The sequence below is a fragment of the Nansenia antarctica genome, assembly GCF_963989245.1.
Source record: "Nansenia antarctica genome assembly, chromosome: 5".
Classification (NCBI taxonomy): Eukaryota; Metazoa; Chordata; class Actinopteri; order Argentiniformes; family Microstomatidae; genus Nansenia; species Nansenia antarctica.
In genome coordinates this window covers 25,136,840-25,163,864 of record NC_137690.1, presented here as the reverse complement: position 1 = coordinate 25,163,864, position 27,025 = coordinate 25,136,840, and the positions used below count along the sequence as shown (strand labels likewise).

General features: G+C 48.3%; 1 protein-coding gene across 1 annotated transcript in view; it reads right to left on the bottom strand.

Moving 5' to 3' along the window:
- The window catches only part of abca2 (ATP-binding cassette, sub-family A (ABC1), member 2), a gene marked incomplete at its 5' end in the record, with an annotated part of 58,585 nt that overhangs the window by 13,606 nt on the left and 17,954 nt on the right, over positions 1 to 27,025 (bottom strand). The window contains 28 exons of the mRNA XM_080530983.1: positions 272 to 374; positions 638 to 850; positions 1,504 to 1,788; positions 2,058 to 2,178; positions 2,539 to 2,738; positions 4,858 to 5,031; positions 5,340 to 5,536; positions 5,796 to 6,008; positions 6,455 to 6,635; positions 6,887 to 7,045; positions 7,263 to 7,467; positions 8,187 to 8,337; positions 9,310 to 9,500; positions 9,938 to 10,052; positions 10,335 to 10,437; positions 11,087 to 11,260; positions 11,398 to 11,494; positions 12,058 to 12,225; positions 12,864 to 12,992; positions 13,698 to 13,857; positions 14,001 to 14,368; positions 16,504 to 16,725; positions 16,820 to 16,993; positions 17,196 to 17,306; positions 18,126 to 18,247; positions 18,432 to 18,595; positions 19,107 to 19,218; positions 22,368 to 22,461. Coding sequence (XP_080387109.1) covers positions 272 to 374; positions 638 to 850; positions 1,504 to 1,788; positions 2,058 to 2,178; positions 2,539 to 2,738; positions 4,858 to 5,031; positions 5,340 to 5,536; positions 5,796 to 6,008; positions 6,455 to 6,635; positions 6,887 to 7,045; positions 7,263 to 7,467; positions 8,187 to 8,337; positions 9,310 to 9,500; positions 9,938 to 10,052; positions 10,335 to 10,437; positions 11,087 to 11,260; positions 11,398 to 11,494; positions 12,058 to 12,225; positions 12,864 to 12,992; positions 13,698 to 13,857; positions 14,001 to 14,368; positions 16,504 to 16,725; positions 16,820 to 16,993; positions 17,196 to 17,306; positions 18,126 to 18,247; positions 18,432 to 18,595; positions 19,107 to 19,218; positions 22,368 to 22,461 — 4,706 coding nt within the window. The remainder of the gene's footprint in view (positions 1 to 271; positions 375 to 637; positions 851 to 1,503; positions 1,789 to 2,057; positions 2,179 to 2,538; positions 2,739 to 4,857; positions 5,032 to 5,339; positions 5,537 to 5,795; positions 6,009 to 6,454; positions 6,636 to 6,886; positions 7,046 to 7,262; positions 7,468 to 8,186; positions 8,338 to 9,309; positions 9,501 to 9,937; positions 10,053 to 10,334; positions 10,438 to 11,086; positions 11,261 to 11,397; positions 11,495 to 12,057; positions 12,226 to 12,863; positions 12,993 to 13,697; positions 13,858 to 14,000; positions 14,369 to 16,503; positions 16,726 to 16,819; positions 16,994 to 17,195; positions 17,307 to 18,125; positions 18,248 to 18,431; positions 18,596 to 19,106; positions 19,219 to 22,367; positions 22,462 to 27,025) is intronic.

The window sequence follows — 27,025 nt, the reverse complement described above, 5'->3', positions numbered from 1 at the left end:
TTCTATCATTATGACTGCCAATGGCCCCTGGCCCAAGCATAGATTACTTTTTCCCGCTATGACTGATGGATAGACGATTCACTTCTGCTCAGTGCCAAAAATGTAAATGTAAATGTAAATGTATTCATTACATGTACAATTGCAACCCTCTCCGTCTTAAATGGTGTTGGATGTGACTGTCCCAAACGTTAGGGTGTACAGTATTGCATACAGTGTTTGTTGGCTAGGACATGAGAGGTGTGAGCGACTGATCCATTGGCTGATGTCTGACCTGTACTGGGGCCGGTCCTCGTTGGCGTAGGGGATGAAGTTGCCGCGCGGCTGGGTGTAGTTGTGGTACTGGGACGGGGACAGAATAAGGGGTGGCAGGTCTCCTACAGAACCCAAAAACAAGACATCACACACACAGCAGGCGACAGTCAGCCCAACAGCCAACCCAAGATAGTGGGGTCGGCGGTCAATTCCGCGGTTCAAGTTCTGCCAACTCAGGAATTAAACTAAAAATTCCAATTCTCCTCTCTTCCTTTTGAATGAGGAAACATTCGAATTTCAGCTATACTTCCTGAAGTGTCTGAGCCGAAATGGAATTGACCCCCAAACCCCCGGTGTCCTCTGTGGTGGTGGGGGTGGTCCTCACCGATGGAAGGCACGGAGAGGGCTACGGTCATGGCCACGCAGACGAAGAAGGCGGGCAGCAGGATCTGGGAGCAGAGGCCCTTGGTGTTCCTCTTGGCGCAGTGGTACCTCTTGACGATGAGGCCGTGGAACTGGCGCAGACGGAGCCACCAGGCCTCCAGCTTCAGGCTGCCCTGTCCCTCCAGGACCACGGGCTCCGGGGAGGAGGGGTTCTCTGCATCCCCTACGGAGGGAAGGAGAAGGGGACGTGAGGGAGTGAGTGTAAGTGGAGGTGTTTTGTAATCGCACGCTCTTGTGATTAGATTAGATTAGATTAGATTAGATTAGATTAGATTTATTGTCCCCAGGGGGAAATTCATTCAACATGGGAGACCCAGGTTCAAACCCCACCCCCCACATGAGCGGGAAAAAAAGAGCCTCTCATCCCCTTCTACAATGTAGTAACACTTACTTCATTGCACTCCCCTGGCTGAGTTAACGTAATGTTATCATTATTGGAAAACAGAAGGTTATCTGTATAAAAGACAAGTGTGTGTTATCAATAACCTCGTTAAAGACAATGAAGGTCTTTAGATTCGTCTTCTGTTAGTCCAACACACCCTCACATCCTAGTCTCATGTTCTATTCTTCACACTCACACGATATTTTCGGGGGAATCGTTCAAATAGTGATACAAGCGTGACATTTGGTACAAATCATCTTTGGAGGTCACTCTTCGATTTAGGAAGGCGGGCCACTCGAAAAATCAAAGACGGCCGCCATTTTGTCCAAGATGGCCGTCAAAGTTTGACTCATTTTGCATAGATGATGTGACCCGTGAGAGTACCAGATGACTGCTGGTGTCGGGGGGCCCTCCCCATCTCTTACCCCTCAGGCTGCCGCCGTCGGGCTCCTGGCCGTTGTCGAAGAGGGGGCAGTAGTCTCCGTAGAAGTCGGCGTAGAGCCCCCCCTCGTCCCCCCGGACGGAGCCCAGGGAGGAGGTGGAGCGCAGGGAGGCCTGGCTCTGGCTCAGCCTGGAGCACATCACCAGGTTACTCAGCTCCACCTGGGGCCTCACCACGCCCCCTGCTGGAGCTCCCTCACCCTGCAGCCCCACAGGCCCCCCCGCAGCAGGCTTCCCCACCGAGCTCCCGCCTGGGGAGTCCTTCATATCTACAGGGAGGGGGGGGGAGGGATGGGGGAAGGTGATTAACATTTAGAAAGAAGACCACAGTACAGAAAAAAAGGATCAAGAACTTGTGAAATATCCGTATCAGCACTTTACCGTAACGCGGAAGCCGCAGAAGTGCAAACCCCAGCGGAAAAAATGGATTCAAGTTGTGTGTCCTGACTTGATAATGAGCCCTTCCCGCCCCCCAAAAAATCCCTGTTATTGATCCCGTTTAAGCCGCCCAGAAACACCGGGGTCACATGATTCTCACCGGCATCGCTGTTCTCCAGAGACTGGTCCTCCTCGGACACCTTGAGGAAGACCTCTTCCAGGGTGGTGTCCATCACGCCGAAGCTGGTGAGAGCCAGGCTGTCCAGGCTCTGCTCCAGGGCCTGGGAGGCAAGACAGGGGATGACGGGCGACACACATAAATGGACAGAACTTCATCTGACAGAACTGAGAAAAGAGAGAAACTCAGTAATTTATGAAGCTGAAAAAAAACACGTTTTCAAAATTCCTCATCCCCGATCTAGGCCCCTTACGTGTGTGTGTGTGTGTGTGTGTGTGTGTGTGTGTGTGTGTGTGTGTGTGAGAGTGTGCGTGAGACAGTGTTGGTGTGTGTGTGTGTGTGTGTGTGTGTGTGTGTGTGACACAGTGTTGCTGTGTGCGTGCATGCGTGCGTGCATGGGTGTGCGCGTGCGAGCGTGCATGGGTGTGCGCGTGCGAGCGTGCGTGCGCGCGTCCATATGTACCTGAAAGAGCCTCTCAAAGCAGCCTTTCTTGACGGCCTCAGAGGGCAGCACGTAGGACAGCTCCGTGTTGGAGTCAGACACCAGCAGGCAGGACGCCACAAACTGCCGGATGAACTGGGTGACCCGCGCCTCCGAGCAGGGGGACAGGGAGGAGGAGGAGGGCGAGAGAGGGGAGGGAGGCTTGGGCTGGGTGCTCCGGTCTGGGGGGCGCAAACACAACAACATGATGGATGCAGAGGTGAAGAGGGAGGACAAATGAAAGGGGAAAAAAGGGTGGCGGAAAGAAAAAAAAACAACAGTTAGCGTTCAAAGACAGAGAGGAAGAAAAGGATGTGTATTATTAATCCATCAAGCTGAGAGACGAGGGACGAGGGAAGGCGGGAAATATAAGTGTCATGTCACTGATAATAGGCTGAGACAGCTGCCTTGGGACAACATGACAAATGTAAGACATGCACGCACGCTCGCTTGCACGCACACACGCACGCACACACACACAGGGGGCAGACTCACCTCCGCACGCACGCACACACAGCTCTGTGTATACAACAAGATATCTATGTAACAATATAAACCCCTCAAAAAAAGTTCGGAAACATTATTTTGGTTGATTATTCCTCCCCTTTAATAATACCAATTGGTATTGTATTTTATATCGTTGGAAAGCCTGATTAGTCACCTTTACAATGAGGTACAACTTGTAAGGATCATGCATTTGTGGAATGAGCAACACAGCGGCCCAAGAATATTTGCCAAAATCCCCTATATTCTTCTGTTGGTATTCACTCTTGTTTTGAGTTGCTTGGTGGATTGGATGATTGCACTCTCCCACAGTAATAAGGAAAAAACAACCCATGTTGGCCATTTTTACACTTTATTAATTTTACACTGTCAGGGACCTCAGTAGCGTGTGGAAGATCCATACGCAGTCACAACAGCTTGGCACCTCCTCATGCAGGTCACCAGCCTGGTCACACACTACTGTGGGACGGCATCCCATTTCTCAACTAGGATTTGCCGCAAGTCAGCCAACATGGTTGCGTTGGTCACTCTGGCACGTACAGCACCCAAGCTGATCCCACAAGTGTTCAATTGGGTTGAGGTCTGGACTCACGGCAGGCCATTCCACCCTCTCCACTCCCAAATTCTGGAGGTGCTCTGTGATGATCCTGGCTCTGTGGGGGCGAGCGTTGTCCTCCTGGAGGATGGAGTTAGGTCCCAGATTCTGGAGATATGGGATCGCCACTGGCTCCAGAATATCATTCCTGTCAATTAGGTGCCATTCAGGTGCCATTCACACACCTGTGACTGGCATACACCTGCCAGCACTTGAAGCTCAAAACGAGAGTGAATACCAACAGAAGAATATTGCAGGGGATTTTGGCAAAAAAATGTGGGCGGCTACCCACACGTTTAGCTGTGTTACTCATTCCACGAATGCATGATCCTTACAAGTTGTACCTCGTTGTAAAGGTGACTAATCAGGCTTTCCAACGCTATAAAATACAATACCAATTGGTATTATTAAAGGGGAGGAAGAATCGACTGAAATAACGTTTCCAAACTTTTTTTGAACGGTTTTAGATATATAATAGATATGTAACAAGCCATGCATGTCAGCCATCTCATCATCTTTTCAGGTTTCCCTCTGGATTTGAGCTTGCTCTTTCTGCAAATGGGTCTCCATGATGTGTAGCGAGATGAGCCTCCTTGTGCCCCAAATGCTGTCAAAACTTTAATTTATAATGAAATTGTTGCTGAATAAAAGACTTCACTCACAAAATATGATTCCCAATTCGTTATGTTACACTCCTGCATTCGTAGACTGAAGAATTCTCAAAACGTAGTGTTCTTTTGATTCTTTATCAGTCTTACAGCATTGTATTGATTTATCTAAAATATGATTCCCAAATCTCTAAGGCTATATGACTACTGTATTGGTCGGGCTACACCTCGAAACAATTCATAAGGACGCATCTTCTACACCAGTTTTGTCAAAATTGGGCCAATCAGTGTTTTGTAAATGTCTTTATCTCTATGGCGAGACCCGTCCTTCACCCAAGTTTCCTCAGTATTGTCCCAGTGGGGTTGCAAAAACAGTGTGTAAAATACGAACGTACAGAGACAGAATCTTAACAATGCAAACAACCCCAAATCACAGAGATGCTGATTCACACAGGACTAATATTAGGACCTCTGTGTTTAGCGAAATATCGTAGGTAATTTGCTGTGGAATCTTTACTTTACAAATGTATTATTACAAATGACCAGAGGTCCCCAGGTAATCCTAGTCCAGTGCCAATAGGGCTATAGACTCACCTCCGCTTTCACTCTGTTTTTTGACCAGCGTCAACTTGTAGCCATCTCCATAGGTGCTCTTGAGGAACAGTGGGGAGCCACAACACTTGAGTTTGCCATGAGAGATGATGGCGATGCGGTCGCCTAGGAGATCTGCCTCATCCATGTGATGGGTGGACAGCAGGATGGTGCGGCCTAAACACAACCATATCATAATTATTATACTACTAATAATAATAATAATAATAATAAGAAGAAGAAGAAGAAGAAGAAGAAGAAGAAGAAGAAGAAGAACAAGAACAAGAAGAACAAGAACAAGAAGAAGAACAAGAACAAGAAGAAGAACAAGAACAAGAAGAAGAAGAACAAGAACAAGAAGAAGAAGAAGAAGAACAAGAAGAAGAAGAAGAACAAGAAGAAGAACAAGAAGAACAAGAACAAGAAGAAGAAGAAGAAGAAGAAGAAGAAGAAGAAGAAGAGAGTTTGTCCCCTGTCTGTCTCACCCTGTTTGTATTTAAGGATGAGGTCCCAGATGGCCCTGCGCGCGTACGGATCCACCCCCGCCGTGGGCTCATCCAGGATGACAGCCCGGGAGCCGCCCACGAAGGCGATGGCCACGGACAGCTTCCTCTTCATGCCCCCCGACAGCGTCTGGACCAGGCTGTGGCGCTTGTTAGACAGCTCCAGGTCTTCAATCATCCTGGCGGAACGCACACACAGGTCAGACTGTCACAGCCACGCTCATCTATCAGCCCAGATGTACTGTGGGTAGTCTTCCCCTTGTTTCCAAAGTCATCCTATGACCCTCTCTTACTCTACTCTCTTAACCCTACTCTCTTCTACAAACAACTTAGTTGAAGCTACCACACTCACACACACAATTCTGTACGAAGAGGTTTTCCACTTAATCTATCTAAAGTGAATGGTTGCACGGAGCGTGAACGTTGTGTGGGACTCACTTGTCCATCTCCTTGCGTAGGTCCTCTTCGGCCATGCCCTTAAGCTGGGAGTAGAACCACAGATGCTCCTCCACGGTGAGCTTGTCGAAGAGCACGTTGTGCTGCGGACACATGCCCAGGTTCTGCCGGATGCGCTCCATATCCGTACGGATGTCGTGACCATATATGGTGGCGGAGCCAGAGGTCGGCGGGAACAGGCCCGTCAGGATAGACCTGAGAGACGGCCAGAGAGCCAACGGTGGTTAGCCATTAGCGATAGGGCTGACGGGAATAATCGACGTTGATTCTTTATTTGAAGGTCTGCTTGTAAACGGCTGGTGATTACATAGTTTATCCAATTGGGTAAATACATGTTTAGCATAAGGCCTGTATTTGATACGTCTATTTTATTATATGTTTAATTAAATAAGCAGTTTATTGAAGGCTAACAACTTACTTCAGGGTGTTTTATTAGCAGTTTATAAGCAGACCCCCAAATGAAGCATTACAAACAAACACAAATGTCTCTCAGCCTCCGCACATAAAAAACAACAACAACAACGACAACGACAACAACAACAACAACGACAACAACAACAACAACAACAACAACAACGACGACAACAACAGGACTTTGACCCTCTGACACACTTGGGCACACACACATTTATCTCTCTCACATGGTGGTGGTCTTGCCAGCCCCGTTGTGTCCCAGGAAGGAGACCACCTGGTTCTCGTGGAGGTTGAGGCTCAGCTTGTTGAGCGCCAGCTTGTTGCCCGTCTTGTACACCTTGGTCAGCTTGTCTATACACACCACCAGGGGCAGGTGGCTGGGCTCCTCTTCAATACCCCGCATCTCCTCTGGGGGGAGACATAGAGGCGGTACAGAGAACGTCGATACAGACAATATCACAGGGGTTAAGGGTGGATTCGTATACGAACCTTCTTGAGGTGGTTTAACACAACATTGAACACATCTACAACCTAGTCTAGACACTATCAATAGCCTAGGCTAATCTGACATGGAGACACTGGGGTCGCCTGTGGTCCAGTCAGATACAGATACGTCTGTGAGGACACAGAGCAGAGGTGTTAGCGTTAGCGTGTCCTACCAGAGTGCCGGTGCTCCATGGCGCAGGCCTGGTCTTCCTCCATCACACTCAGCCGGGCGTTCCCGCCCCACGGCCAATCCCACGTCTCCACACGCCCACTGCCCAGCCAATAGGACTTCTGCAGAGGGAAGTACCATGGCCGGGGAAGCCCGTACATTCCTATAGGAGAAGGGAAGGCCCAATGATTTTTATATACAGGTACATGTACAGTACCAGTCAAGAGTTTGGACGCACTTTCCCATTCAATTGAATGGAGTAGTGTGTCCAAACGTTTGACTGGTAGTGTATAGCCAATGAGAACATTGGAGTTGTATACAGGAAGGGGTGAATGTGGACCGGTTAGACCCTGAACTGCACGGTGACGACGATGGCTTACCTGGATGCACAGCCTCGATGTACCAGGTGAGAACTCCGTACACGCTGGCGTCGATGATGAGCATCATCATGGACAGGCCCAGGTTGAAGTCGTCGCCCTCTACTGGGGACTGGCTGATGGTGCGCCACTGGATGCCGACCCCAGCCACCTCGTACAGGGCAAAGTACTTGGAGCCCAGGCCAAAGGCGGTGGTGGACATCAGAGACTGGAGGGAGGGAGAGGACAGAGAGAGTGACGTGGGATAGCGAGGCTAGCTAGGCTAGACAGGTACAGGGCGCAGTTTAGACAGTACAGTGTGGCCAGGACCCAGGGGTGGGAGTAGCCACCCCCCCGAGGAAAGTGGGATTGTTTTGTTTGTTATTGCATGTGGGACATTATTCTTTTGGGTTATTAAGGGTCGTTCCCATCTGTACATCGAGCCTCGGCTTGGGCTGGCTGCCGGCACCGTCCCCTCACTTCAGCTGTAATTGGACCTTGGTTCTGTAAGCCACTTCTCTGTTTCTCTCCCCAGGGACGTGTAAAAGCTTTTTAGACAGCCTAGCACCCCTAGACTAGACGGTAGTAGAGATAACTGTAGGCTGGCTAGTTGTAACTAACACACACACTAACACACAGACAATTTAGCCAGGATTCTGGTGCTGTTTGATTCAATGTACCTGTCCCACATATCAATATACAAATAGGTTATGTAAAACCCAGACACAGTCTAGACAACACACATAACCTACATAACTCACAGAGACATGAGAGAAAGAAGAAGATGTACTTTTACTGATCCCCGAGAGGAAATGATTATTTTTGGCACTTTCTGATCTTTTTGACTCACAACAACACACGCCATGGAAAATGCACTTAGCACTGCCGTGAAGGGAGAGAGGGTTTTAAGGGTGAGCGCGCAGGAGGAACAAAGGCCAAGTTACTTACGGCGATGCACTTCTCGAAGGCAGTGATCTTGTCGTGGGCCACTTCCTCTCGGATGGCCACGTACATGTAGGGCACGTAGCTCAGGAAGTAGATGATGCCACCGCAGGCCGACGCCAGCTTAGCTTTGGAGTAGATGACCGACACTAGGAAACTGGCCAGGAGACAGGGGACACGCGTCAGTATTTAACACTAGAACAGTCTTTCATGACCTTTCCTAGATATGTGCATTCTACCACCCAGTATATTTACATTTTCAAAATCACATCAGGATAAGCTAGTATTAAGCTATTTTGCAGTTTTTTCTGTGTAGGAGGCAGGCTAATTTACAAGCCGGCCAACAGGGGTCGTTGTGTGTAAATAGCAGCTTTCCATTGTAGACTATAGTCATTTGACCCCTGAGGCGGCTCTTATAGTAGGTAAAAAAGGCACGGCTGTTCTAGTATTAAAGATACATACTCCTGTTTGTCTACACAGACACGTACGGTATAGCTCTGCTGTAAGTCACCGATGCTTTAGGAAATAACACACACGCACACACATATCGCATGGACCAATATGAAACCCCTTTAAACGATGATGAATTCAAATATCATGGTCGTAATGAGTCATACAGTGATTCAGTAGTAACCCTGTTTCAGTCTCTGAGTACAGTCATTGCTAGTCTGACATCATGGTTCTTGCAGTGAGGACCGCAACATCTCACACACACACACACACACACACACACCACACACCACACACCACACAACACACAACACACACCACACACCACACACACAACACACACACACACGCACACACACACACATAGTACTAAGCCCAGACTGATCAGATGAGCCTTGTTCACTGAGTTAGAGCCCTTCAAAGCCGGATGAAGTTGCCCTCAGAAAGGGGTTTCACATAGTCTCCACCCTTCCACCCACGCCTAATAACTGAGGTTAGGAGGCTAAGGCTAAGCTCATTCTTGATCTATGCCTACGTGCCACCTCAGAGAGTAGTCGAATCACAGAGAATACAACGCATCAGCTGACAGGCAGACCCTCGCCAGGTCTTACGTTGAGGACGACGCAAATATTTGTTGGGTTGCTAGTAGAGCGTAGGTCAGTAGCGCCACAGCACTCACCAGAACATGATGGTGGCGATGGCGTAGATGGTGAGGAAGAGCCAGATGATGAAAGGGTTGCTGTGCAGGAGGACCCGTCCGTACTTCAGGATGACCGTCAGAGCCGTGACGGAGATGGACAGCTGGACAAACCCGGTGATGAACCAGGCCACCCAGTGGACGGCGTTGTTCAGTCCCATCATCTTCATCACCTGCACACACACCAAGGTGTTGACGGCTTAAGATTGGATTAGATTCAACTTGATTGAATTCATTCAGGAATTAGAAGCCTACACAGTGGGAAGGGAAGTCAATAGAATATCACCCCACCCCTCCCACCCCTAAACAATAAAAAATGTTCAAACCAATAATCTTGAAATGATCCACAACGATCATTTAAGTACCAAGGCAGAAACCTAAGCCTAAAGTCAACAAGGGAAACGTTTTTGACAGAGATGAATACCAGCCAGCAGGGGGCGCAAGAGTGGAGTGAAACAAGAGTGACATCATCCTGCTACAGGTGGCCAAGAGCCCAAGAGTTAAGGCGGGCAGCACCAGTGATGCTGCACCGGCCCACATGAGCCTCCAGTCAGACAGGGGGCTCTGAGACCACTGTGTCCCCACAGGTGTGACCCGTCTGAGGTCTGACCTCTTTGAGCCGGTGTTCCTTCTCCGCCACGATGTGCTGGATCATCATAGCCACCGAGTACACCCAGGAGATGACCATGCACAGAGGCATCATGTGTTCTATCACAAACAGGAAGCTGTGGACCCAAAAGAGAGAACCCGTGGGTTGGTTAAGACAGGCTGAGAGATAAGAACATAACTGGCATTGGAGGATTGGTAACCACTATGATTGGAACAGGATGTGACCAACAACAACAACAAAAAGGCTTCACCGAGAAAGGAGAGTGAGTGAGAGAAAGAAGGAAAGAGAGATGGAGAGGAGAGAGAAAGAAGGAAGGAAAGAGAGATGGAGAGGAGAGAGAAAGAAGGAAGGAAAGAGAGATGGAGAGGAGAGAGAGAGAGGAACAGGACTGTCTTACTCGTCTCTGGTGTAGCAGGGGTAGGGGAACATCTGAACATAGTTGCCAGGCTCCACCACGTCATGGCCGACAAACGTGTTAATAATGGCTCTCTCCATCATGTCTGAGGAGAGTTACACACAAACACACACACACACACACACACACACACACACACACACACACACACAAACACACACACAGCGGGTGACGGAATACACTTGATTTCCATCAAACATTTTCCATTTTGAACACATTACTAAATAACAATGCGGAGAGACCCTAGAGAAAAGTCTGTCTTTATTAAATCAACAGGAATGTCTCAGTGAGCCTGGCCTGTCTACTGAACAAACTGCAATGTCAGTTCCAATGGATTATCTGTATTAACTTATTATGTGTCAAATAAGCAGGTTCCCTTTGCTCCCCTGGTTCGTAAATAAAAGATGACTCCTAGTAAGAAAGTGCCTCATCTGCAGTTTGCATTCGCACCTACACAGGTGTGCCCACCCCAAGATCACCAGGGTAAGCAGTTTACCATAATAAACCCATGTCTTATTAAAACATACTCAACAGTACATTTAACACACCAATTCTGCCCTTTGCGGACCAATGTTTGGCCGTTGATTTATAGTGTCTAGTTTCGCCATCTGCAAATATAGCTGAAACGACTGTTTCGAGTTAAGACTTCTTTACTACAAACAAAGTCTACAACTTTCGACAAATGCATTCGTTCGCAACCCTCCAGTGGTCCATACGGACTCCGGGTGTCATACCCTGGATCCACACGAAGCCGTAGAGGAAGTAGAACTTCCCCCCTGTGTTCGGCCCGGGGCGCCAGTACGCTCTGCGGATCTCGTTGGTTTTCTCAGTGAAGCTGGAGTTCTGTCTGATCTTATACAGGACGTGGGGAGGCAGGGATCCATCTTTGTTGGTCTGGAATATCACACCTAGGGGGTAGAGAGAGAAGGAACGTTGACATTCAGATCCCAGTCTTTATCTGTACTATATTCTTCGTATTCCCTTCCTTATATTCCTAATGTGATGGAGTAGTGGTCTCTTTGGAGAGTAGTGGTCTCTTACTCACTGGCAAACACTGACACGTTGTCCTGGTAGGCTTGGTTCAGCGTGTAGTTGACGATGCTGTCCTCGTCCGGGAAACCCTTGAAGATGTCCACACTGACCTGGGTTCACAGGTACCGTGGACGGGGAGAAAGGTCAAGCTCCGTCAGTACAGCCCTCGTTTGTAAAAACCTATTATTAGTTTTGAATGGAGCTCTGCATCCTGTGCTGAGTCTCAGTGATCGCATTACTGCAGGCCTGCTGTCTGGGGCCTGATCAATGGGCTTGTGTTTCCTGTGCTCTTCCTGTCTGAGGCTGAGTCAGAGGGCCCAATGTCGCCCATGTCTACCCATAGATATCAATAAGATCCCTCTGGTTCTGGCCTCGGACATTAGTAAGATGTCAATGGTACGATGACATTGGACATAGCTCTGCCACTACCTCCCTCTCCAACCAAGGTGCATGGATTGAAAAGCAAACGGAAGTGAAGAGGTAATCCAGCAACTCTTGAACTTGAACTTTAGAATTGAATGCTTGAAAATGATACTCTTTTATATTTAAACCAACATGTTTCGGCCTGTAGCCTCCATCAGGGTAACTAGAAGATGTCTATTGTACTAGAAGATTAGAAGATGTCTATGGTACTAGAACATGGCTGGTCATGGTACTACTGTATGGTACTGACCTTGGACATGAAGTGCGTCCATCCGCAGGCGGCGTTGTCGATAGTGTCCAGCTGCTCCAGGAGGGTGGTGGTGTTGGGGAGGGTGTAGTTGCCCTCGAGCAGGCCGTGCATCAGCTCACTGTCTGTGGCATTCAGAAGCTCTGGGTGCCTCCGCAGGTCAGAGGTCAACTGCAGGGGGAGGGGGAACATGAAGGGTTAACATGAATGCATCCATGGTGGCATAATAAATAGTGAGTTGGACTGGTGATCAGAAGGTCACGAGTTCAAATCCCACCTGGGAACACCACCACTAGTGTGCCCTTGAGTAAAGCCCTTAGCCCCAAGTTACCCCAGGGAGACTGTCCTTGTAATCTCTAATTGTAAATCGCTTTGGATAAAAGCGTCTGCTAAATGCTAAATTGTTAAATATTTAACATAAATGTCTTACAATCGGGAGACGTAAGTACACCTAAATACAGTATAGATGTACTGCATGGGTGACAGATACTGCCCAGTGGGAATCCAGTTTTGCATGACTGAATGTCACCCGAGTGTGTTCATACAGTACTAGAGTGTGTTCATACAGTACTAGAGTGTGTTCATACAGTACTAGAGTGTATTCATACAGTACTAGAGTGTATTCATACAGTACTAGATTGTATTCATACAGTACTAGAGTGTATACAGTACTAGAGTGTGTTCATACAGTACTAGAGTGTGTTCATACAGTACTAGAGTGTGTTCATACAGTACTAGAGTGTGTTCATACAGTACTATGGTCAATAGTCTCCATACGGCTCAGGTAAGGTAAATAGTGTGTGTGTTACCTGCTGCAGCCAGGCCAGGTGGTTGCGCAGTTTGCCGTCCTCCAGGAAGGTCCTGAGCTGGGCAGAGATGTTGAGCCACACCCGGGCGTAGTGAGTCACGTTCCCCACAAACGCAAACGTCTCGTTGGCCTACGGACAGCAGCAGAGGGAGTGTGTCACCGGCAGAACCGCACAGACACACACGCACACACTCACACTCACACACACCTTTCTATGGACGTGCCCACCTCTCGCTCTAGTTCCCTTTCGTTCTAGTTCATTTCCCCTCCCAGCTGAGATAAGAAACCAATAGACTAACTGCCAATACTTAACCCCCCGTGGTAACCATGCATCGGGATGCAGAGAGAAGATCGATGGTCATTCTGCTAATGTTGGTGTAGAGAGATCTCGGGGGAAATCGGCATACAAGGTGCTCGAACCAATTAATCCGGTGACTCATCGACTCCCCTGAACATCTTGCTCTTAACCCATCCAGCGCATGAGGGATGTATGAGTGAGACACAAACGACTACAAACCACTAAATAATATTATGGTTCCATAATCCCCACGACTTCACATTATCACCCTGCGCCACTGACAATGGTTAGATGAAACGACGCGGCCGTAATCGTATTTTCGCACAGGAAAAATAGATATTAAAACACAGTAGGCGACGCCTGGTGGCATGGCGTGGATCGCTTTATCGTCTTTCTCATAATTCCAGCCTGCTATAGAACGAAGACGTAAAAACAACTCTAGCGTGGGGTTATAATAAGACACAAGTCACCGTGCCCCATATTATGAGACAAGACATGGAGAGAGGAGAGTGTGTGAGGATTTAATCAGCCACTTGCCTTCTGAATAACCTTGTCCACCTGTGAGCCGATGGGGGAGTAGAGGATCTTGGGATTTGTAGTCATCAGATGAACCAGCAGGCCCAGATTACGCTGCTCTTTACTGGTGAAGCCCAGGGAGCTCATGTTCCCCTGCTTCAGAGCCTCGGGCTCGATGATCCTGGAGACACACACAAGACAAAGGTAAACAAGCGCAGTCTCTCGAGCACTGGCAGCATCGCCCTGCTCGCCTCTTTCATGGACAAACACGCCCACGTATGCACACACACACACACACACACACACACACACACACACACACACCTGTTGTTCCCACACAGAATGGGCTGCAGTCCTGCCCACAGCTGTACGAAGGCAGAGAACTGAGAGCGTGGGTTCTCTCCCTGCGAGTCTTTGCCCACCGCTCCCCCCTCCTCCTCCCCCCCCTCCTCCCCGGGCGTGTCGGTGGTGTTGGGGCCCCAGGTGGTGGCGTTGAGGGCCCAGGAGGAGGTGGCGTTGGGCGGGGCGGGGGCCGCGTGGCCGGCGCAGGCCCCCTTGGGGAGCAGGCGAGCCAGGCCCGACAGCAGGTCCACGTCCCTGAGGAGCTTCTCCACGTCAGCCAGGTCCTTCAGCAGACCGCCCAGGTGGGACTGGGACAGGGGGGCGGAGGAGTTGGTCTGCTCCAGACGTAGCTGCGCACAGGCACGCACACACACGCACAGACGCACAGACACAGACACACAGACACACACAGACACACACAGACACACAAAGAGGTGTGGGGGAACAAGAAAGGGAGTGAAGGGGAGAAAATGAAGATTTTAAAGAGCTGCATTCATAGCCTTCAGAATGACCAGTTCTATATGTGACACGGTCTGGTGAAAAGGGTTGCATGTCGGTAATTCTTAAGTCGCGCAAATAACCAAAAAGCTTTTTCCTTTAAAAAAAAAAGAATGCATATTACAAAAGTTTAAGTGTTTAAGTGCCCACTCGATACAACAAACAACAGTTTTAGGATCACTAAATACTTGAGAATTGGATTCACTGTATCATCTGCCGTAGGCTACTGGGTAAGTGACACATGGCTTGTAAACAAACGTACGTTTCAGGACGTGTTCAAAAGCAAGGACTGTGTGATCATATAATTATGTGTGTTTTTAGCATGTTGATGTTCTATCTGCGCGTTGTGATGTGCTAAACATGCAGTTCGATGTTCGTAGCGATGTTCCTTGAATGTGTTTCAATGTATGACACATTTTGATGACAATCTGCACTTTCAGAATCAGAAAAAAACAGAAAAATGACATTGCCCTACTTGGGGACTTTTTTTTACCAGACCCTGCCACATATACAGTAAATTATTCATCTGCTCCTACATTGGAAGAAGCGTTATCTATTTTGCAGACAGCCTTTCACCTGATCCAGCGCTCACTTCTAGAGCTTAAAATGGTTTTAAATGGAGCACAAACAAAATAGATTTTCTAGATCCCACTCTTTGATGGAAACAGACTTCAATATTTGCACTTTGGGTGGTTCTGTAATTGAGAGAGTATCCTCTTACAAGTACCTTGGGATTTTTATTGATGAAAAACTGTCCTTCAAATTGCAAGTTGATGAGCTGACAAAAAAAGTAAGGGTGAAACTTAATTTCTATAAAAGGGTTCTTTTATAGAAATAAATCTTGCATTTCGAGTGATGACAAAAAGCTTTTAGTACAGTCTACTTTCTTGTCAGTACTTGACTATGGCGACATTATCTCATAATAAAGCACGCTGCTTCTACCACCTTGAAACAGTTTGACACTGCATATCATTCAGCACTTAGTTTTATTACCGGTGATCATTTTAGAATGCATCATTGTAATCTATATCATGCAGTAGCCTGGCTGTCCCTGGCTGCTAAGAGAACACAGCATTGGCTCTTGTATGTTGATAAAGAATCTTACAAAAGCTACCTAGCTACCTGATATCCCTCATTAGATAGTGTTCTAGTCATCACCAAACAAGATCTCAGGATAGGTTAGTTCTTGAGGTCCCTTGAGTCAAAACTGAGCTGGGAAAAGCTGTTTTTAGTAACTGTGCCCATAGAGCTTGGAATGAGTGTCAAGAGACCCTCAAATTGGATGCTGCTTTGGGCAAGTCCAAAAATATGATAAGTGAAGTTGAGGTCGAGGTCTGTACATATTTCTAAAGGATGTTGCCATAATGTTTATTCGTTTTTGTGAATGTATGATGATTTTGTATTGATATTGTATTGATGTGTGATGTTTTTGTGTTGTCTTATTAAAAATGCTTTGTAACCAGGACACCGTTGAATATGAGACTTTGGTCTCAATGAGTTCCCCTGGTGAAATAAAGGTTAAATAGATATGTCCTACTTTCCTAATTATCAAACCCTCAAACCCTCATCACGGAAAATATACACCCTCCTATATTGTCAACATCAATATGAAATCACTGTAGAATTTCAATACATTGATCCGGAGTACACTTCCATTCATAGTCTCCAGAATTCTGTATGAGTTGTCCTTCCTCTACAGGAAATGATGACACATTCTCCTCAAACCCTCACTACATAAATCCTATACACTGTCTTTTGTCAACATCAATATCACACATATTCACTGTGGAATTTGATGTCCAGTATGCGTCCATTCGTTGCATTCACATTTACCGGTTCGACAGTTCAGTATGAAAGGTTTACCCTTCCAAACAAACAATCGCACTGTTGTGTTCATTTCAGTGTGTGTGCTTGAGTGAAATGCACTTCACCACAGGGATTTCCTGTTCAAAGCAGCCATTGTGTGTCTCAGCGTCCTGTACTGTACCCTCTCAATGACACTCTGTGTGTCTATCTGGTCTCTCAGCTCCTGGCTCATCTCCCCAAACCGCTCCGCCCTCTGGCTCTCCCCTCCACCACACACTGCGCTCCGATAGGCCTGCAGCAGGGGCTGCTGCTTCTCTGGAACCAATAGGATCTTCCTCAGCTCACTAGTCCCGTCCTCTCCGCAGGTAAGCACTTCCAACATGGCACCAGTCAGGAGAACAGCCTGTAGGGAAGAAAAATGCCTATGTAGACAATATTTCTCACCCACATACAGCCATTGTTTCACTGGCAGACCTGCAGCCTCAGAAGCAGCATACCTCCACCTCCTTTAGTCCCTGGGGGTCGTATCTCTGCCCCCCCCCTCCGCCCGCCAGGCCTAAAGCCTGGGACATGAGTTTGAGCAGAGCCTGATGGGCAGCTTTGGTCGGGTCTCGTAAAGCCTTGTGGATCAGCCCTCCGCTCAGACTACGCATGCCCCCCAGAATCTTCTCCTGAGAGAGAGAGAGGGGGGGGGGGGGAGAGGAGAGGATCATGACTGAACACACACACACACACACACACACACTCAGATCCATCCCTAGGACCTGCGGATTATCTCTTATCGATCCACCCTCATCACCGTGCAATCAGTCACTTCGTATAATTGTAATATTGACTGTATTTGTCATTAAATGTGATTATCTAAGTTTGTACCTGAAGGACTTTTTTGTCTCCAGGGCTTTTTGCGGTGTCTTTTACCTCTTCAACCAAGCTATGACTCTGTCCTCCAGATCTGGGATAGGTGCCAAATATGAGATTGTAGACCTACAGTGTACAGTAGGGGGAGAGAGGAGAGCAGTTAGGCGCACGCACGCACGCACGCACGCACGCACGCGCACACACACACACACACACACACACACACACACACACACACACACACACACACACACACACACAGGCGAGCGCGCGCACACACACACACACACACACACACACACACACACACACACAGGTGCTCACAGGCACACACAGGCACACACACACAAAGTTTTCAACTTTCCAGGGCCACACTAACAGGACATCTGTTTGTTCTCATAGGAGGAAGTGTCTGACAGGATAATGAAAACAAACATGAAAGAACAGCGAGAGAGAGAGAGAGAGAGAGAGGGGGGGGGGGGGGGGGGAGAGAGAGAGAGAGAGAGAGAGAGGGGGGGGAGAGAGAGAGAGAGAGAGAGAGAGAGGGAGAGAGGGAGAGAGGGAGAGAGGGAGCAGAGTGACTGAGTGACAGGAGCAGATAAGGACAGGGACCTGATGCCAAGCCAAGATGGCGGGCGGGCACCAGGAGAATGATTAGAAGAGCCGAGGCCGTGCCAGAGTAAAGGAGACAAAGGGGGTGAGTGACGGAGGTGCAGGAGGCAGACTTTGATACGACTCAATGCCACTGCTCAAAGACAATCCACCGCCATCCACCACAGATAGTTCCAAATAACCCATGTTAATTGGTCACATCAAAAATGTGTGCCTACTGTATGGCCTGAGGTATTTGTAAGCTAGACCTGTGTGTGTGTGTGTGTGTGTGTTTGTGTGTGTGTGTGTGTGTGTGTGTATGTGTGTGTGTGAGGACACTGGGAGGACACAGACCTCTTTGAGGTTGACAGGGGTGTTGAGCAGGACGCTGGCTGTGTCGTCGGGGAGCGAGAGGTTCCTGACCAGGAACTGATGAAACACCGACTGGTTCTTCAACACACTGCCCACGGTGAACCCTGGTGGTGGGGGCAGATTGAAACAAGAACACACACACACACACACATGGGTTCACAACACTCTATAGCTTATAGTGAGTCACTACATTTTCACACGTTAGTGATGTCAACAGGTGTCACAGAGGGGGGGAATATAACACACACACACACACACACACACACACAATTAAGCCAATAAGAGCACCTGGGCTAGTGTTGAAGGTGCTCTCCAGCGGGGAGGGCGTGGTGCTCAGGGCTTCCAGGTGCTGCTGCAGAGACTCCAGCTCCTGGCCCAGGCCCGGCCGGTCGGACGTGAACAGGTGGTTCTGCTCCACCACCTCGCTGATCCGCTCCAACAGCTGAGTCACACTGACACAGGAAGGGAGAGGACATGAGAGTGAGACGGATCACGTTGGAGGGAGAGAAGGAGGGAAGAGAAGAGAGAGAAGGGAGAGGAGAGGAGAGAAGAAAGAGAAGGGAGAGAAGGAGGGAAGAGAAAGGAGAGAAGAGAGTGAGAGCGAGATGGGGAGGGGGGGGGGGGGGGGGGGTTATGAGAGTGGAAGAGAGGTGGATGTGGGTTAAGTTAAGAGACACGGCTGCTGCCCTCTCACAGTAGAACTGGCCCATAAATCAAAAGAGTAAAAACAGGGAGATGTATTGATCATATGCACACACTTACAGTAATGACCACCATCATCTCCTGCTGTTAAAGCGGTTTGGACGGTAACACTGTTCGGCTATTAGTGGCTTTAAGGACTGGGTGTATGAGGGAGCGAGAGAGGAGAGGAAACAATGGCTGAGGACAGGAGAGGAGAGGAGGAGAGGAGGAGAGGAGAGGAGAGGAGAGTAGAGGAGAGGAGAGGATGACTCAATAACTCACGTGGAGTTCTTGTACTGCAGGAAGCCAAACTCATCCCTCTGTCCGTCCGGGCACAGCGACTGCATGATGGGAATGATGCCTGCCGAGGTGAGGGGCGCCGCGCTGTAGAAGGCTGGGGACAGGAGGGAGGACCCCCACACAGGGACAGGAGGGAGGACCCCCCACACAGGGACAGGGACAAGCAGGGAGATGGAGGAATAGGGGTGGACGGACAGACAGAGATAGGAGGACACAGGGACGACAGAGATGGGGAGTCGGACAAGATAAAAAAAAGGGGGATGGAAAGAAAAACAACAGGTGGCCAGCAGCACGGCAGGAGGGATGAGAGGAGTGGAGGTAGAGAGGAGGTGGAGGATTGGCAGGGAAGACCAAGGTGAAGAGATCAAAACCCAAAATGTAAGGAGGGTGAGGTACACACACGAGAGACAGACAAAGACAGAACAACAGAGAAAGAGGGGTTAGAAAGAGAAGAAACGGCGAGGAAAGCATCTCAGATAACACAGTTCCCTCGTAGCCAGAGAGGGAGGCAGATGTCAGGACTGGGTAAGGCTGTCAAACATCTCGTCCTGTACTGTACAAAATGGCTCTAGTTTCTAATCCCCATCCGTAAGCGGTGGCCAGACAAGCTTTCACCACGCTTTTCACCTCGACTAGGGAAAAGCGAAGGCCTTCTCTAATGTACTGTAGCTACAATAGCTCATGTTTCCATGACTACCCTGTGGAGTGTTTTTTTTCACTCTTTTTCCCTCTCGGCGGTGGGTTCTCGTCCGCCCACAGAGAGACGAGACAGGCAACAACATCCTTCTCTCTCTCTCTCTCTCTCTCTCTCTCTCTCTCTCTCTCACTCTCTCTTTGGTGTTGGCGAAGGGATAGCGCAATAACCCCTTAATACAATACAAATAGCCCCTTTTTTTGAAGTGAACATTATAAAACAGAATCTAACAGCTGCTAGATGCTATCCGGGTATCTAACGGGTGCCTTGGTTGTCAACACGGGTAATAAGAGAACAAAGAACAAAGGAGGAATGGAAGAAGAGAGAGTGACAGATGCGAGAGAGAGAGAGAAGAGAGAGAGTTCTAAGGCAGCTTCTATGACTTTGACGATCGTCCATCTCTGACTCCTGAGTCAGCCTGACTGACTCCTGTGATGTGCACCCTAAAAAGATGATGTGTGCTTCTTTATTTTAACAATCCCTTTTGTGGCTCATGGCTTAAATCACTGAGCTTTTAAAACCACTTGATGCCCAGCGCATATAATGCCTCTACTTAAGAAAATGTATGACACCCCCGCCCCCCCCCCCGGCAATCAGGAAAAATCCTCCCCCTTTCTCCAAAATCGCTTTATCCTAATACAACATAGGGCCAAATTGCTGACACAATTACTCCACTGCCATTGCTCTCTACGCTGCTTTGAATAGCCTATAAAAGTTAAAGAGAGACACCCACTCTTGAGTCGCGTCCAGACAAAGAAGCCCTTACGTGAGCACATCCTGGGTCCTTCCAAAAGAAATCGGCCCAAGGAGTGCTTAATCAACAGAACCTGAACAGGGACACTGTCTGACAACATCACCGCCGCTGACATGGTTGCCAGGCTGCCAGTAAGACCGTATCTGTCGTGTCCCAGTGACACTAAAAGGTCTCCGTGGAGACGACGACGCCGAGCCTTTAAAAGAGGACACTGATACCGCCAGGGGAGGCTGGTGGAGGTAGGAATCGGAGGACGGGGCTCATTGCCGTGCATTACCATGATTTCTACTGCCGCCAGCCTCCCCTGCTGTACTTCCTTGTTCAGATCCGACATCTGCCACCCCTCTCTGCCCACTGAGCTGAGGATAAAAGGCTATAAGATCATCACCGATGGTTACGTGGATCAGTGAACCGGCAGGAAAAGTGGATCAGGATGTTACACTGGTTAGAGTTGGTTGTGGCCAGCTTAGTACAATACGTATGTTTGAATACTCGTCACTACATATGCACTGTACTTATAGCTGAAACTGGTGATTATAAAGGCTGAAACATATCCTGATTCTCACAAACACACACACACACACACACATCCGCGCGTACACACACACACGTACACACACAAATGTTACCAGAGAAGGTGTACACTCACACAGAGAGCTCGGGAGTTTGTCTGGTTGTTGTGACTGTCTGAGAGCAGACGGATTAGTCTGGGTATCAATTTGCTCTCTGCACATGCAGAGAGGTGAGTGTGTTTATCTCTGGCAGTGGGTTTGGCCTTACAGCGCTAACCTAGGCACAAAGCTCTTTCAGCATCAGTGAGATGTGTGAAATAGGATCTGTTCACTGGAGACGACAGATCCCACTCCAGTCACTGATACTCAGCCTGGTGCTGACAACATGGAGACAGGGGCACCAGGATCGGAGGCGCGCGTGCACGCGTGAGTGCACACAGACACACACACACACACACACACACACACACACACACACAGGTCACACTCCACAGACAGGATTAAGAGTCAAGGCAACGGGATGAGATATCCATGAGTCAGTCATAATAATAGAAACAGCGTTGCCACTTACAGACTGGTCGAGCATGCAGTCAACATGCGTCATGCAGAGAAGTGAGATAATAAGGAGAAAGCGAGGATGTGGGAGAGAGAGAGAGAGAGAATAACAGAAAAATAGAGAGAGAAAGGAGAGGAGAAAGCCACAGAGTAAAAGAGAATATATCTTATTAAAAGGCATCTAAATATAAAGGAAAACAAGATGGCTGTGGACAATGACAGTGCACATCAGAACAAACTAACATGACTAAACGTGACAAATAACTACGAGCAACAAGACAAAACAGCGTCTTTGCCATCGTCACCATTGCTGGTAGATTAGCAAAGCACAATGTTTGCCTCTTTCAAATGAATAAAAAATAGGTAGCAACTCTATACAGCACTGTACATATCTTCTTTCACAACACACATACTTGTATTTAAGCCAAGCTGAGTCATCTATGGTAGCCTGTAGCATTTACTTTCATCTTGACAATGACAATGGGACTAGCGGTGGAAGTACAGAATAGGTTGGATGGGTGATGATGTGGTGTGTTTGAACAGGTAGACCCTCCACTCTCAACTGGGGAGCCACAGTGAGCTAGTCATAGGGGGGTTGCCAGTTACCACCCCGCATAACACAGAAAACACAACACAACACCTGCAGGACTAGCCCCTCAGCCCCTCATCCCTGTCCTCTCATTGTACGTAGGGTGGTTTCTCCACGGGTCTCCCTCCCTCACACCTACCTTCCTTGACAGGGATGGCCGGTTTCTTCTGCCGTAGACCCAGGAGGATGAAGAAGAGGACCAGGGGGATGAAGATCTCAAAGGCCAACACCCACTGCACAGAGAGGGAGAGAAGGGGGGGGGGAGAGAAAGAGAGAGAAAGAGAGGGAAAGAGAAAGAGAGAGAACTTTAACATGGAGCCAGAACTGAACAGAACAGAAGTGTTTAGAGCCAGCGGACTGGAGACAGGCAGGTTGCTACAAGGTTAAATTCAGTTACCACTCTCCATGCGGAACCACTCCTTGTCGATTTCTATTTCCTCAGTGATGTATCACATAGTGACTAGATGGAGTTGAGTTTGCCCAGTGTTAGACATAGATAGATAGATTGGTACTTTATTGATCCCCAAGGGGAAATTAAGGCTTTACAGCAGCTCACACCACACACAGCAACAAACAACAAAATAAGGTTACGGTAGAATTGAATAATAGAATGAAATAAAAATAAAAATAGACATACTGTAAATAGACATCTGAAACATTATATACAGTAACAACAGTCCAGTATGATTTAACATCCTCCAGCCTGACTCTGATCACCGCAAGATACAAGATAGAAGATGTTTATTTGTCACTACGGCGGTTATACAAGTACAATCATGTGAGATACTTTCACTGGGGGGGGGGGGGGGGGGGGCTCCATTTAGGGTGCATATAAGAAGACATATAGAATAGAATATGAAAATATAAGAAGCAAGACAGATTTTTTTTTTATATCGAATTATATACATTTGAGGAAGTACAATTATACACAGATATAATAATATTGCACAGGACTTGGATAGCACTGTGTATATGTGTGTGTGTGTGTGTGTGTGTGTGTGTGTGTGTGTGTGTGTGTGTGTGTGTGTGTGTGTGTGTGTGTGTGTCGTAAAAAAAAGCTGTTCTTCAGTCTGTTGGTGCGTGTTCTTAGGCTCCTGTACGTCCTGCCCGAGGGTAGCAGGGAGAACAGGCTGTAGTGTGTGTGTGTGTGTGTGTGTGTGTGTGTGTGTGTGTGTGTGTGTGTGTGTGTGTGTGTGTGTGTGTGTGTGTGTGTGTGTGTGTGTGTGGGGGTGTGTGTGTGTGTGGGTGTGCTCGGTCCTTGATGACCTTCAGAGACTACCTGAGGCACCGCTGGTTCTATAGTTCCAGCAGGCTGGGCAGTTCACACCCAGTGATGTGCTGGGCCGTACGCAGCACCCTTCCCAGCACCTTGCGGTCCTTGCAGGTGCAGCTGCCATACCAGGTGGTGAAACAGCTCGTCAGGAGGCTCTCTGGTGCCACGGTAGAAGTCTCTGAGGATTTGAGGCCTCAGGTAACATTTCTTTAGACACCTGAGGCCATACAATCTCAATCTCCATGTCAGGTCTTTTTTTGTTTTCTTCGGGGGACTAATTTGACTTTATTTATGTTTTTCTTATTCAAATTAGAAATCAATGAAAGAAAAGAAAAACGATAATACAAATGGTAAACAGAAGGAGGAAGGGGCGAATAAGCTGTGAAGAGACAGTTCCAATCGAGCCAGCCGGAGGAGCAGTTGTACAGTCTTATTGCGGCAGGCAGAAAATATATCCTATAGCGCTCCTTAGTGCAACGTGGTTGTAAAAGTCTGTTGCTAAAGGAGCTTTTCTTCTCTGCCACAGTGTCATGTAGGGGATGGGAGGGATTGTCCATGATGGCCAGGAGTTTGGTCCTCATCCTCCTATTGGACACCTCCTCCACTGTGTCCAGGGTGACAGAGGACAGAACCAGTTTTCCTAATAAGCTTGTTCTGCCTCTTGGTGTCACCTTCCTTGATGCTGCCCCCCCCCCAGCATACCACCGCATGCAGCACTGCGCTGGCCTCCACTGACTGGTAGAAGATGTTCATCAGAGTCCTGCACATGTCAAAGGACCTGAGCCTTCTCAAGAAATAGAGCTGGCTCTGGCCCCTCGTGTACAGGACATCTGTGTGACCAGTCCAGTCCAGTTTACTGTCCAGGTGCACCCCCAGGTACTAACTCTGGACCACCTCCACGTCCTCTCCCTGGATGGAAAGCAGAGACAGGGGGACCCTAGTCCTCCTAAAGTCTACCACCATCCCCCTTGTCTTGCTGATGTTGAGTAGCAGGAGGTTCCGTTCACACCACTCAACAAAACTCTTCCCCAGTCCTCTGTACTGGCCTCCACTGACACATCCCACAATAGCAGAGTCGTCTGAGTACTTCCGCAAGTGTTTGTGTTGTGCCTGAAGTCCGAGGTATAGAGGATGAAGAGGAAGGGTGCCAGAACTGTCTCCTGGGGGGCGCCAGTGCTGCTTTCCACCGAGTCCGACTTACATCCCTGCAGCCGTACAAACTGTGGCCTTTTGGTCAAATAGTTTGTAATCCAAGAAACAATGGGGGAGTCCATCTGCATCCTCAGCAACTTATCTGCAAGTAGTGAGGCCTGTATGGTGTTAAATGCACTGGACAAGTCAAATAACATGACCCTCACAGTGCTGCCAGCCTTATCTACTGTAAATGGGAGTGAGCTTTGTGTAGCAGGTAGATGATGGCATCATCCACACCAATGTCTGCACCAGTCTTGTCATGGTCTTCATGATGTGGGCGGCTGTGGCCCTTCATGATGTGGGCATGATGGGGGCGGCTGTGGCGCAGGAGGTAGAGCCGCCGTCTAATGATCGCAAGGTTGGCAGATCGGCGGTCCGAGCTGGCCGCATGTCGAAGTGTCCTTGGGCAAGACACTGAACCTATAATTGCTCCCAATGAGCGGGCCGGCGCCTTGCATGGTAGCTTGCTGCCATTGGTGTGTGAATGTGTGTGTGTGAATGGGTGAATGAGAGGCCGTTGTAAAGCGCTTTGGAATAAGGCGCTATATAAGTCACTCCATTTACCATTTATGTGGGATGTCAAGATGATCCACATGAATCCACATCATATTGATCCATTAACCCTGGGAGTTGGAGTGAAGGTTGTCCAGTTTGCTAAACATGCAGTATTGGCCTATGGACCGGGTGCCAAAAGCTGCCAGTGCTTTCCAAATTGGTCCACTACAGATAGTATATGCTTAGATCGAGAAATTAAGGGAGGGGAGTGGGAGGGGGGGTTGAAGGAACACTATTTTTAACCATCACACACATGCCCAAGCTCACACGTACGCACACACACACACACACACACACACACACACACACACACACAAATCAGGTAAGTGGTTGTTACTCAAAGAAGCTGCAACGCATATTTTAAGTTCCACACGCTTTCGGTGAGAGCTACTGGTAGAGAAACCACAACACACACGGAAGGAAGGAAGGAAGAGGAAGGTAGCTTCACACAGAAGGCAGAAACAACACGAATGCTGAACAAAAATATAAAACACATTTAGTTTTTGCTCCAATTTTTCTTGAGTTGAAATCAAAGACCTAAGACTTTTTCTATGTGTGAAGAATTGGAGCAAAAACAAAAGTGTTTATATTTTTGTTCAGTGTAAAAAAATACCCATAGGAACCCGAAGCAATGAGCTCAATGTCTTATGATATACAGATCAATAACAGAAATGAGTTCGTAGACCCCACCTTTCTGGGGGAATGAAAAAAAAACAGCCACGCTTCTCTCTCTGCAGTCCCGTCCTCTTATATACTGTATATACACATGCTCTATGAGACACACTCACTCTCACGCCGTTCAATTAAACAAGCCCTCGACCGGAGAAAACAGCAGATTGCTAAAGTGATGATTCATAAATCACATTTAGAGGAATTGGTAGGGGGGGGGGGTTATGCATCCTGATCAGTATACATAAGAGAAGTGAGACAAGGACGAAGAGTGAGTCACTGCATGACCAAAGACATTGCAGGGCTGACTTTCCTCTATCTCTCCAGAGTACGCATATCAGCAGAGGCCGGTGGAGGTAGAAATCAGGGGACACAGGCTCATTGTAACGCATGCAACGGAAGGAGGAACAGTATCAAACGCACAGAATGAAATGAAGAACGGTTCTAAAACACACGTGTTTGATACCATTCTTCAACCCATTGCATGCATTACAATGGGACACACAGACACATTGTCCTCCGATTTCTACCTCCACCAGCCTCCCCCGGTGGACATGGCTGCAGGTCTCTCTCTACAGGAGTCATGGCCACAGCCGATGCGCCGCCCTTGTCTGTGCCCCTCTCTCTGTTATGCTGTCTGTCAAGCAGACAATGTTCTCCCTGCTGTTATCATTTTACTTTCCACAGCACCCATAGGTTGTTTTGGCCCTTGTTGTTTCGATAAATGTTTGTAAAAAGACAGTTTAATTTCTAAAGTTAATAAATAACTTGAATTTTCACCCATTACTTCGGGTTGTATGTTGCTTTCCCTTTCCCCTAATGAGCTGGGTTGTAACAACAAGAGACGTGTGGTGTGTGTTCTAGAAGAAAGGGAATACACCAGGGAGCCAGACAGACTCCGGACTCCCACCATCTTCCTCTACGGCTCTAACCTGCTCTGGAGGGAGCGCCGTGGCCCACATCATCAACACAACACTCCAGACTTGGGGAGGAAATGAAAGCTTGTTTCCTGTAAACGTCTTCTCTAGCCCCATGTGCCCCAGTCCAGCTGAGGTGCCCTAGTTTCAATCTCAGGTCCCCTTTCTCTAGCTTTAGTGCCCTGGTTT